At 36.9% G+C, this 13,862-nt stretch overlaps 2 protein-coding genes across 6 annotated transcripts in view; both read right to left on the bottom strand.

Annotated features, from left to right (window-relative positions):
* The window catches only part of kcnq1.1 (potassium voltage-gated channel, KQT-like subfamily, member 1.1), a 102,732-nt gene extending 98,866 nt beyond the window's left edge, over positions 1-3,866 (bottom strand). For 2 of the 4 annotated variants that reach the window (XM_073906662.1, XM_073906663.1), the window contains exons 1-2: positions 3,708-3,866; positions 3,314-3,590 (exon numbers count right to left, since the gene is read on the bottom strand). In XM_073906662.1, the coding sequence (XP_073762763.1) occupies positions 3,314-3,590; positions 3,708-3,762 (332 nt within the window). In that variant the 5' untranslated portion in view covers positions 3,763-3,866. Of the gene's footprint in view, positions 1-3,313 lie in introns of all 4 variants that reach the window. The other 2 variants (XM_005166469.6, NM_001123242.2) reach the window with 2 other exon arrangements.
* Positions 1-13,862, bottom strand: part of acana (aggrecan a) — a 904,300-nt gene that overhangs the window by 228,654 nt on the left and 661,784 nt on the right. The gene's annotated exons all lie outside the window — the stretch shown is intronic.

Here is a 13,862-nt window from a genome sequence, read left to right as displayed (position 1 = left end):
TCATTTTAGTTAGCTTTTTTTTTGTAGCTTAACAATAAAATAAACAAATAAAAGGTTACGTTATATTTGAAATGAAATCTAAACCATTACTATTATTCCCCCTCTCTTCTCAGAAGGGATGGTGGGCCAAATCAAAGGTTACTATGGCCCAACTTTGGCCAGCGAGCCCTAGTTTGAGCATCTCTGATATACTGTATTAGCAAGACATAGCAAAGCTCACTGCCCCACATTTCTTATGATAATGGTTAACAATAGTTTATAGTCTTTTAATTGTATGGTGGCACGGTGGCTCAGTGGTTAGAACTGTCGCCTCACAGCAAGAAGGTCACTGGATCAAGTCCCTGCTGGGCCAGTTGGCATTTCTGTGTGGAGTCTGCATGTTCTCCTCAAGTACGGGTGGGTTTCCTCCGGTTGCTCCGGTTTCCCCCACAGTCCAAAGACATGCACTATAGATAATTTGAATGTGTATTTCTGTAGTGTGTGTGTGTGTGAGTGAATAAGTGTGTATGGGTGTTTCCCAGTACTGGGTAGCAGCTGGAAGGGCATCTGCCACGTAAAACGTGATGGAATAGTTAACGGTTCATTCCAGTGAAATGTCGAAATAATCTTTAATTCAAAATTCAACAATTAATTTAATTAATTAATTATTTTATTAATCCACACATGCTTAGTAACTGAATTCTCCTATCATAAACAAATTGTTACAATGTAGCCCATGAATTTTGCAGCTTCCATGATTGTAAAAGTAGCTGTAATGAAAGCACCTCTCTAAATAAATCTTTTGTCTCAACTATCTTCTTGACATGATGCCAACAACACTGCCCGACTACATTGTTTGTGGGGAGATCAAGTAAAATTACATTCACAGGCAGTCAATAAAGACCATAAAAGATGTCGTTATGCAGATTTGTTAAAGATCTATTGGTAAAAGTATTTTTACAAACAGACAATAAATGCATTTATCATGCACTTTGATCTTTAAAACTTCACAGAGCATTTACAAAAACAGCTGCACTGCACACTGCATTAAATATGATATTTTAAAATGCTAAATAAAATGGTTAAGAAGCATTTGTCCTGCTCACAGCATGCCCTGATGCATGATTAATTAATATGGCTGCATTGTGTGATCGCTTGCCATTTGTTGCCATATACAAAACAACTTACAAAGCATTTAATGAAAACCTTTGTGTCAATTTATGCATTACCTCGCAAATAAGCCTGTGATGCACCAAGATTTCAAATAAAATTTCCTGGAAATGCATGAATTAAAGTACAGGACTTTACTGTGCTTCCTGTTCCATGTGCTGAGTTGTGGTTTTACATTTTAACAGTTGTCATGTAATGAAAGTTAATGTAATGTCACAGTTCAACACGACAAGCAGTGTGCTTTTGTTTTGTATGGACATTTAGAAGTAGCACATAATGTTTAACTAAATTTACAATCACATAAATAAAGGAAAATGAATAAAATTGATAACTTTTTATGTTAACGAACACTTAACTTTAATGGAATTTAAAAATATAGTCTATTCATTCATTTTTTTTTTCGACTCAGTCCCTATTTAGTCACCTTAGTCACATGATTATTAACCAGGGGACGCTACAGCCGAATGAACCGCCAACTTATCCAGCATATGTTTTACGCAGCGGATGCCCTTCCAACTGCAACCCATCACTGAGAAACATCCATACACTTTCATTTACACACATACACTATGAACAATTTAGCTTACCCAATTCACCTGCACCGCATGCCATTGGACTGTGGGTGAAACCGGAGCACCCGGAAGAAACCCATGTGATCAAGCTAGACTTTATTGTAGGGATGCAAGGATGAAAGGGAAGGTAAGGGAACAGTGGGGTCAAGGGGAACGGAAGTAAGAGGATAAACAGTGAACAAGTAGGTATGATAATCGGGCGTCCTACCATGATGCCCAAAAACTCAGAGTGGGGGTACCATCTCTGTAATATTCTGGCAGAGTTTTTCGAGAGTGAAGGGGGTGGGCTATATGCATAGGGATTTTTAATTTTCAGCCAGGCAGCCCAAGGGTTTGCAATGAACTGTACTTCCATTACAAAATTGTCACGTCTGATTTCCTTAAGAATCAGCAATCTACACCTGTTAGATATTCAATATGGGTCTCAGATCGAACAAGAAGCACTGCATTAAATTCCATTTCCCCCTGCCATGTCTTTAAAATACGACAGTTTATTTTACTACAGTATTTTCAATTTTTCTGTGCTAGCCTGTTGCTACTGACGTTGCTAGTGGTTACAACCATCACCTTTGTTTTATGCTTGAACAACTAAATGAATGCTTAAGTCTGTTAAACTGAATGTATTGTAATTAAAATACAACATCAAAGCTGTAAAGAACATTTTTTGAAGTTGAAAATACTCATACATTAAGCTTAATACATTAAGCTTTAACCTAAAGTTTATCTTTGGCTTTAAAACTCTAGCTGTGCATAGACCCCATTGGTTAAGGAGACAAAGAGAGGCGTAGTTCCACTGCCGAACCTTTGTTAACAAGTTTACTCCATTTAAAATAAATAGGAAACTTGACATTTTAAAAGGATAGATAAACCAAAACTTAAAATATTGTCATCCTTTACTCACATTTCTCTTGTTGCTGTTTCTTTCACCTGATGAACACAGAAGATGATTTTCTGAAGCAAGTTTTCCTTAAGGAACTCGATGGCTACAGGTTTTCAATTTTCTTCAAAATATCATGTTGTGTTCAGCAGAAAAAAAAACTCATAAAGGTTTGGAACTACTTGAGGGATAGTAACTAGCGAATAATTTTTCTTTTTGGGTGAAGTATCCCTTTAAGTTCCAAAAACAAATGTACTTATAGCAAAATGCAGTGCAACTGTTGCAGCATTTAGGTATTAGTTAGTATATAGTTCAATTTTTAGTTCTCACTTTACACAATAGCAGATTAATATTTAAAATCCTCACAGTAAAAAAGAAAAAAAGGAAAGTATGTTCTGTGTTAACCTCTAATAACTGCAATAGCCTACTAAAATATTAAATTTCTTTCATAAAAATTTAAAAATTGTGGTTATTATGCAATGAAGTGCTCCAGAAAAAGGGAAACATTTAATGAAAAACAGCAGTGCCCTTGAACAATCATCATCCAAAGAATAGTCTCCCTGTCACGCATTTAACAAACCCAATTCCTCCTGTAACAATAATCAAACTGTTTAGATATAATAGACGAATAGACTGTATTTCTGAATTGACAAATGCATGAGTCTAAACGCAGGGGTTTTTTTTCTCTCAAAAGCAATCAAAACAAAATACTCACACTGTAAAATGATACACAAAGCATTTCCAACCCGTGGGTCTCTCCAAGAAATTATAAACACGTCCTTGAAGGAAGGACCTGGAGAGTGTGGGGCGTGTGGCGCTGTACACGGACATGCGGGGATGGAGGTGAGACGGCGGGTGCTGCGTGATCACCGCCGGATCCACGGGCACCGAGGAGGGGAAGCGCACGCCGTCATTCCGCAGGTGCAGAGCCTCGGTCATCTGCAGGTCTGCGGCTCCAGCAGTCCATGAAGCCTCGGTGGCTGTACTGTGAGCTGGGGAGGTCATACCGCGGTTGAGGAGAGACTTTCACGCCTGATTTCTCACTTCAAAACTATATCAACTTTTGATGTGACGACAGCAGTACCCAATTTATAGCTTGGTTTTATCACCTGCTTCTCCTGCGCTCAAAAAAGTACAGTAAAAAGCACTTTTTCGTAGCTTCATTTGTGTTTCAGGTTGAACAGCAGCAACTGAGAGTGAAGTCCAGCTGGCAGAACTGCAGGCGGCATAACGGCTGAGAGGCAGCCCATCAGCGGCGGCACTTGACTGTGTCTGCATGAAGCCACATACATAAATACTCATAACTCAACAGTGAGTGACGTATCAGGAAGCATATTGCCACATGCCAATGCCAACAAAGGGTTATTATTACTGAGTTTACTGATAAAAGTGAAATAAAAAGTGCATTGTAGTTTTCTGGAGGAGTCTAACAGCATTCAGGTAAGGGAAAATAAGGAATCAAATGTAAAAATAAATAATTCAATAAAATGAATGTTTATTACAATTACAAACATTATAATTCATTGTCCGTGAATGCTTTAAGCGCACTTGAAATGCTCTTACACATGAGGATAATAAAAACTTTCACTCACGACTCCACAAATCTCCTGCATTCTGAACTGTGAATCCACGTTGTGATGTGACTATATTGCACATATACAATGCATTTTGCAGTAATGATGCTGATATTCTATATTGTGCAGCTTTAGAAAATTTACTATATATTTTCTGTTGACTGAATTATGTAAATTTACATATTTATATTTACACATTTACAGTAATGAATAGCAATATTTTATTTAAAATAAAAATAATAATAAATAGATGTTTTTGTTGTTGTTGTTGTTGTTGAAACTATTGCTATTTAATAGAATGCTACAATATTTTTGCATACATTAACAGCATAGGTCTTAAACTGGATTCCTGGAGGGCCGCAGCTCTGCACAGCTTTGTTTCAACCATAATCAAACACAGCCGATCCAGCTAGTCAAGGTGTTCTTGACTACTTCATGGTATGGTATGGTACATATGGTTTGGTATTCTTTTATGGCAGTCTCCAGAGCTTTCCATACCGAACAGTACCGTACCACTTTTTGGGTTCCCTTTGTTATTGGTTTACAGAGAAACGTCACTTGTGCATACACATGCAGGAGAATAAAAACAAAGAAACCGCCTTTTTTAAATACACAACAGAGACATTGCATCGTAATATTATATACATATAATAACAAGCCATGGTTGACCTAAGCCCAAACAAACCTTGTCTTTGTCTTGATGTTCCACAAAGCCAAGAAGAACAAAATCTGCCATGTACTGTTTTTGTTTTTCAAAAGGTGTGAGCTGTTTCACTTTCTCCAGAGAGCCTGTGATCGCTCCAGTGCGCGTTTATATTTTAAATAACAAGCTTCTTGAGCTGATGATAATAAAATGCATATGATTATTGAAGTGCATTTGACATCCTTTCAGAAATTGACAAACGTTAAGAGTGAAAAAACAAAACAAAGGAGAATGATTCTTTAAGCAACCTAAAAGATGAACAAACTGCCATGTTTGACTGTTATCATCACCTTTTATACTATTATGAACTCTGAATGACAGAAAAGCTTTCTAACAGAGGTTACATGTGCTTGTGAAGATTAAAGGTACAGATGAGAGGTTTGCACTGACTGTGGGCTATATTTTGTGTTGTTTTGAACTCAAATAAGGACTAAATGTATGCCGTGAGTAGTTTTTCTGTAATTGGTAACATACCGGAGACTATAAGGGGCTGTATGTGTTCAATTGCATTTGCATTTATTTATTTGATAAAATCGCAGACGTTACAGTAGGATATTGATCTGCAGTTATCAAATCATGTTCATAGAAAGGTTAGTAATAAACATTTATACACAAGTATTTATGTGTATAAAGCGTCTGTTTTGTGAAAAGTGCTTCTCGTATGACATATGGACCACCCGTACAGCTTTACTTTGAGTGAGATTTCCTCGAGTGAGAATGACGTTGACTGAAACTTTTTGTCGTACACCATGCCCACCTAAGTACCCTTAGTACCCTTTAGGCCAGGGGTGTCAAACTCAATTCCTGGAGGGCCGAAGCCCTGCACAGTTTAGTTCCAACCCTGCTCCAACACACTTACCTGTAGGTTTCAAACAAGCCTGAAGGACTCAATTAGTTTGATCAGGTGTGTTTAATTAGGGTTGGAACTAAACTGTGCAGAACTGTGGCCCTTTTGGAACTGAGTTTGACACCTGTGCTTTAGGCAGTGCAAACGCAAGGCTGATAAAGGTGATCCGTACCGACCCATACTGTACCAGTCAGTGGAAATGGGCCAATAGAGACTATTGAGGTGTGAGTTGTAGGTGGTTGAAGCCAAACTATGCAAAGCTGTGGCCCTCCAGGAATTGGATTTGAGACCACTGATTAACAGTTTTTTTTGTAAATATAATCAATGCAATTAATAATATGAGTAAATTGTTTTCATTATATTTATATATCAATCTGTGTCTGACTTCTAAAATAATCTGTTTAATTCTGCATTACACAGGTTGCCCCCTTATAAGAATCACCATGCATAATTATTCCATGTTCATGTAAATTAAATTCACACAATTTTCTGTCTGAACCCAAATATAGCAAAGTAAGCATAAAAATTGGTAGGGAAACAGGAGTGCCTTTTAACATATTGTGCAATAGAACTCACTGAACATACCAAGCAATGCTGTCTTCGCATTTGTGTATAGGCACATACATCATTAAACTGAACATTTGTCAGCTGAGAACTGATGAAGAGATTATAAAATGTGTAAATGAGTCAAAACAGTTGCAGGAATTCATCTGTCAAATGCAAACATTAGGTTTTGCTGCAAAGAGATGCATTTCTGATGTCTTTATGAAGCTGTAATGGGCGGAATTGCAGCTATGAAAAGAAAAGAAAAAAAACAAGTGTGCTTGAGCATTCTGTACTTTTTAAGGTTTCATCTTGTTGACATTATGTCCTGCTTTTGGCTCGTTTAGATCTCTTTGGTCCATGATGCACTCATAATTCAGTCAAGTTCATTTGGAGGCAGACCAAGACTCATCTTTTCGTAGTGTCGGCCCGCTTGTTTGGATGCATGAACTGTACAAACAAAGAAATCCTACCAGCAGACAGAGCAAACCTGAAAACAAACCAGCATGAACTTTTGAAAGCTATCACACAAATCACGGTGTACATAAAAAGCTAAGATTGACAGCTTTGGTGTTAAATGACAACGATCAAGCATCCATGCAGATGTCAGTAAAAAGTCAAAACACCTTGAGTTGATGCTTGTTGAAACTAAACCAAAGAAGAAAGCATAACCGAGTAACTTTAACACCACTTGTCAAAACAGTCAAACAAACAAACAAAAACGTCAGCAGGAATTTGAGTTTGGGAAGGTGAAGGTGCCGTTTCATTCAGCATGACCTTGAATTGCTGGCTTATCCTTGAGGACTCAGGAAGGTATTGATTCACCGTGAATACTGTCATGTGCCAGTAAAGTGATGACAGATGCTGTTGTCAAGTAGATATTAAGATAGGTCGGGGAGAGATGTAGAGATCATCTAAACACAGTGGAGCTTATCCTCAAAACCTTTCAGCACAGCAGACCTTACTATAAGGTCAGGCAACTTCATGATTTAGTTCCTGTTGATGCTCGAGAGGAATCCCTGTAGTGCTTTTTCAGAGTTGCAATCAAATGACTGTGGAGAAAACTATGTTGCCGTTGCCTGCTTTTCCAACGAAGGCTCCTACTGAGAAAAGAGAAACATGAGAAACATGATATATCCTCCACCTTATGTGTAGGAAATAATTGAAGCCAATTTTGAACTCTATAATGTATTCAAATAATTATCAAAGCTACATACACATAAAGTAGACACATTGTATGGAAATATATATTTATTTATCTGCAGTTTCTGACAACATACAGCAGAGAGCAGCATTTTCAATGACCTCTCACCCATTCCTTGCCAAAACAGGAAAACATTATTAACACCTCGTGCATGTAAAAAGCTCTGCAAAGCTTCACATATCAGTGTGCAAAATTATTGCTTCTTTAAAACAAAGTATTACCCTCAAAAAAGATTTTGTTCAGACTGCTCATTTAGAACTAGGTGAAACAGCACAATGTGTGAGATATCTGGAGACAGTTTAAATGTTTTATGTTGAAACCAAATGTTGAAATTTACTTAAATTGATTTGTGCCGGGACAAAATAAATGAATTTTTGTGGAACCCTACTTTTTTTTTTATACAGTGTAGCCTTAAACTGATCTATGTACATCCATAAAACTTTTGCATCATGTCAACCTATGGCCTTCAATGGCTATCTTCAAACATCTTGGTTGATTTGGTCAACATGACAAAGCACATAAGGAATTCATTGTATGGCTGTACAATATATAATTTCATGCATACATCAGCAAGATTTACATCAAATGATATCTGCATGAAATTATATATTTATCTATCAAGTAGGTATCATAGATGACACTATGAAAAAAGCAAAAACAAACACAAAACATGTTTTATAATGTCAACTGTGATCCATTTAAAAGTAAGCAATCACTGATTTGTTTTGTGGATTAATTTCTAAGTTTAACCACCACAACAGAGTGAGAGTTTTACATTGCATATGATTTTAAGGCTTGTTACACTGTTAACAGTGTTTAGGCACAATAAATGCTCATCTTTGAAGTGTGAACAAAAAAATATTTCATACAGTGAATGGATTTTATATAGTATTTTATATTTTAATATTTAATTTCTGTACCCACAAACTGTTAGACTACCTGAAAAAAAATATTACAAATTTTTTATTTTTAAAAAATGAATACATAATACTTGAATACAAAATACAGTCACACACAATTCATTCATGTTTTACCAACACAAATTAAGTTAGCCTTAAGTTAGCCTAAGGGAAGCGCTGTCGTCTCACAGCAGGAAGATCGCAGGTTCGAGCCTCAGACAGGTCAGTTGGCATTTCTGTGTGGAGTTCTGGGGTTTCCTCCGGATGCTCCGGGGGTTCCCCACAACTACGAAGACATGTGCTACAGGTGAATTGGGTAAGCTAAAATGGCCGTAGTGTATGTGTGTGTAGGAGTGTGTATGGGTGTTTCCCAGTGTTGAGTTGCAGCTTGAAGGGCATCCGTTATGTAGAACACATCCTGAATAAGTTGGTGATTCATTCCACTGTGGCCACCCCTGATTCATAAAGGAACTAAGCCGAAAAAGAAAATGAATGTATGAATGAATAATTATTACAATTTAGCCCCAGTAATTACACAACATGGGTTAAATAGAGGATTTGAGGTCCAGGATTGTCTTGATATACAGTTATTCCACAGTCAATTTGACAGGTTTAGCTTGGTTTGTCTGTGCTGATGATAGTAACAGTATCTCCAGTAGGCCAGTGAACCAGTAATAGACTAACACACAGCAAAAAATTGCTTTTATTTCTTAGTTTTTGTCTTTATTATAGTGCAAAAATTTCTTTACTATTGTTTTTGCCTTGACATAAGATTATTTCACTTACGCCATTGGCTAATTTTTTTGCTTGATTTTAAGGAAAAACTCACTTGGTGAAGTTTATTTATAAACTAATTTCGAGAGGATGACGTGCTTATGATTGCTTGCGCTGTTATCTAATTTATTATTCACCAATCAGAAGATTTCTGAGCCACTATAAATACCCTAAGTTCCATTTAACAGCCGTCTTCATTTTGAAGAATCCCCCATTCCACCCCTACTCCTCCTCCTTTCCAAGATGTGTGTAATGGTCGCCCAGTGGTTAGCATTGTTCCCTTACAGCAAGAACATCACTGGTTGTAATCCTTACCAAGGTTACAAGTTTACGTGGGTTTCTCCTGGGTTCCCTGGTTTCCTCCCACTGTCCAAAAACATGCAACTTAAGTTAATTGACTAATCGAAATTGGCTTCATAGACATGCTCCTAGTAAAGTAGTTATCTTTTAACAGCAATCACTATATGTTCGTTACCTACGACAGCAGGGGAGTTCTCGAGATCTACCTGAGCTCAAACTCCCCTCTCGCCTTGCAACGGGAGGGAGCCCCCGGCTGGAGGATCATATGAGCTCAGAGCTCTCTCCTGTGACAGCATGCCAAACAAGCTTTATAATCAGTCATCAGCTAAGCGTGAACTCTTGAAATTTTGACATATTTTTTCAAAAGAAATTTTTTTTTGCTTGTCTATGAAATGCTTCTTCATTAAAACGTTCAGATTACGTTATTAGATATCTGGACTAGAAAAAAGACAAAAAAAAAGTCTAAAAAACGTAAGTAAGAAAAGCATTTTTGCAGAGAAGTTTGTTTGCAGAATACATTTGTATCTTTTGTATGTACCGGTATTTGTGATTGAAATGTCTTATATATTTTTCTTTCCAATTATACTATATTTATTCTTTCCAAATTAAATGATTTAAGTCATCTTATGAAACTGTTAATATCACAACATACATTTTAGAAAAACAAAAAAGCTATTTTTATATCTTTATCTTATTTCAGATGAAACACTTAGCTACAAAATTATCATACATTAAATCTACACACTTTTATATCCATTATGAGAAAATTTGAGAAAGTCCTGAATTTAAGTCTCTAAATCCATTGCATTTATAAGATCAACAGAACCGTGTATGATTTGATTTAATTCTCAGCTTTGCAACAATTAAACATTGTGTTAAAAGAAATCTGATGCAACGATCACAGACCTAAATGTAATGCCTCAAAATTGACATTTTTATTCATTTTCACATTTCACATTAATTGCGACAGCCGGAATAGATTACACAGCGGAGCACTTTAAAGTGAATACATTTTAAGAGTTGCGTCACTGAAAACAGCATGCGCCTTCTAAAATCATCCAGCAGGAAACAAAAGAGATCCCAAATGCTATATTCTTCTCATAGAAAATAGGTTATTCACACGCTGTTCATTGTTTCTTACCACATGCTCCGGATGATCAAGATGAATGCATTATTACCAGAAAGCTTTACAGGAGTAACCTGTTAATGTTAATTTTTAGAAATGCTGAACGTATTTGACAGTACTGTAAAAAACCAAGACACACATAATGTCATTTGTCAGACATGTCAGGCTCCCCACTGTGAAGAAATTGCCATGCCATCAAAGCCTTCGCGTTATCAAAAGGTCATAGCAGACATCCTAACATAAACTGCATGAATATCACTAAGCATTTCAGAAAGTTTTACTTTCAGAAGTTTTTAAAGATACTTTTCCCGACCTACTTTTTGACCCCAAACACAGAGCATCAGTAATCTTAGGAAGAACAGCGATGCGGTTCCTTTTGCTAGCCAGCTTTGGAGAGCTGTTAGCTTTAATTATACCCATCCGCTCCTTGGATCCTCCACAGAGCCCTCTAATGGATGTAAAAGGAGGTATTGGATCTAAATGGCAGAATATGGATCTGTAATGATCCATTTTGCCTGAGAGACAGCCAAGAATGACTATTTTTGTCTTTTATGTGGCTTGTTTTGATGTTTGGAGCAGATGCTACCGCTACAGCTACCTATGGCTCCCTGCTGAAGCGTCGGTAGGTAAAATGTCACAAACACTTTCTTTATATGGTGGATTTAAAGCACTGACTACACAATGAACTGTATCATAAAGCACCTATTGGGGTGCCTATTGATTGAGCCCTGCAGAGCTGAAATTCATTACAGCTGAAGTGGCTTTTGATAACATGTTTTTATGTATTGCCTAGAAGAGTGCCTCTCTCAAACTGAGTAGACTCGATTTTCAGCAACATGAAATTAACCATTGGCAGCCCTGGAGCGCAGTTACCTCGCTTCACTCCGTCACACCCTGAGGGATTAAACCCCTCGCTTTGCTTGACTTTGTAAGCGTGGGTGTGTGAGGATGTCTGTTTTCAGTGGTAGTCGAAGGTAAAGCGGGCCGCTCTGAGCTCTCCTGCTCAGTGAAGTGAGAGGGGAAAAAATTCTCTGGTTATTTTTATCTACAGTAGTGCAGGCTTGGAACAACTGGAATGAGCTGGGAGCGAATGTCGAAAACATCTTCATGAGATAAAGAGCTTTTGTTATAACTGTAATGCCCAAGAGTATCTTTGATCAAGTTGGTGGGTTACCAACGGATCTCCTATCCTGGGAAGAACAAGTCTATTTGCTTGGGAATTCAATGGGGTCTGGCTTTTATGCCTGAAATCATTGATCTTCAATCCATTTCATGTCAACTATGTCAGCGATTGGCCGGGATGAAGTCCCTGGGGCGGTCCATGGAGCTGTATAAAACCTTGAACAGGTACTGATTGAAAACAGAGGATTCACTGCTGACATCAGGAATACTAATGCCGTTCAAGTTTTTTTTTTTAACACTTGCAATGAATTGGAAGAGAATAGCTCTTCACATCGCCCTTGCTTGTCTATCTCCTCATGGATTGTAAGTGCTATCACCTCTCCTCACCTCTCAAATGTTGTCGAGGCAATATACATCCAGACTAATGGCTTATAAACACCCTTTTAACGGCATGTCACCATGCTCAAAGAAAGTGCATGCCACAAAAAAAAAAATCTGTCATAGTGAGTGTCCTGAAAGAAGCTGCAAGGTGTCTCAGTCTCAAATATTTTATATATAAAATAATACAATTATATATATATATATATATAATAGTTTTATCATTTAGTATATTAACATAAAACTTGATTAATGAATGCTTAAAGAGTAACAATCCATAGATTAAACAGTAACTGTATTTCTTTATCATTATATTCTAAATGCACAGTTAAATTTAAAATGCATTTTAGATGACCAAAGTGATTATTGTATTGTAATGTAACATAAGCTGTAACTGGCAACCAACATAAATATCGGATGGTGTTTTTTCAACTTTGCAATTTTAAAACAATTAAAATGAAATAAATAAAATATAATAAATTGAAAAAAAGTAATGGAAATACTAAAATGATTGTACTCATAAGAGAAAAATTTATGTAAAAGTGACCCACAAGAAAACTTCTGCTCTTAAGTTTGAATATCCTTTAATAAATATGCTGAATTGATTTGAACAAAATAAAATCATGAATTCTAAATTTTACAATTGACCTCATCATCAAATTTTAAGGGCCCTAACATACACCCGGCGCAATGTAGCGCAAGGCGCGGCACGGCGCAATACTTGTTTGCTAGTTTCAGCTTGCCGCAAGACTCGTTTTGAGGCGTTGCGCCACCTCTTTAAATAGCAAATGCATTTGCGCTCCTATGTGCGCCCATAGGCATTCTGGTCTAAAAAGGAAGGCGTTCTGAGGCGCACTGCTGGCGTGTTGTTATTTTGACTATAATAAATATTTCATTAGACCAAAACAAACCCGGTCTAAACTCCAGCGCAGAGTTGCGCCTCGCTTACACACTGCTTAATAGCCTACACACAAGATGTATAGCAATACGCAAATATCTTTACATATGAAAAAATTAAAATATTAAGGCCTATATATTATATAAAATAAGAATATATATATATATATATATATATATATATATATATATATATATATATATATATATATATAAATATAAAGGATTAAAATATTACAAAACATATTATTTTCTAGCCTACATCAATATGAAAAAAAACACAGTTTTTTTGCTTCCTCATCTCGGGAGGCTTTTTCAGTTCATTTCAGTGAAAATAGAAAGATCATCTCTCATTCTTGCGCGGTAGATGCTCTGTTTAACTGTTTTCTGTTAAGAAAAATTGTTCTGTTAACTGTTTGCTTGTGAAATGCTCAGATTTTCCACCTCCACCTACTTTACGTCCTGTAAATAGCAAATGCGCTTATGGCACGACGCAGCTGGCTCTTAAAGGGAATGGGAGATGAGACTCTGATTGGTTTATTCTCAAAACACACCTATAACTCATTAAGAAAATAAACTCAACTCTTTTAGACCATGCGCCAAGGCGCGAAGTGGATTTTCCCAGCCTTAATTTAGCAAATATGGATTCTGACATGCCCTGAAAGCGTTTGCGCCCTGCGCTTTCCGTCTTGCGCATGGACCGTCAAAATAGAGCCCTTAAAAGTTCACACACTCAGGGCTCTATTTTGACAGTCCCAATACAAAACATTTCAAACAACACAAAAGAAGTGACAAAAACAAGATGACCACCAAAGAAGTTATGTCATGACTTTTAAAATACTCTAGACCAATCAGGAGCAAGCAAAAAGTCGGAAGTGACCAAATCAGAGATTTTGT

Source organism: Danio rerio, chromosome 7 (genome assembly GCF_049306965.1).
Source record: "Danio rerio strain Tuebingen ecotype United States chromosome 7, GRCz12tu, whole genome shotgun sequence".
NCBI classification, from domain to species: Eukaryota; Metazoa; Chordata; class Actinopteri; order Cypriniformes; family Danionidae; genus Danio; species Danio rerio.
Note: the sequence above shows the minus strand (reverse complement) of the source record. Positions and strands in the feature narration are given on the sequence as shown.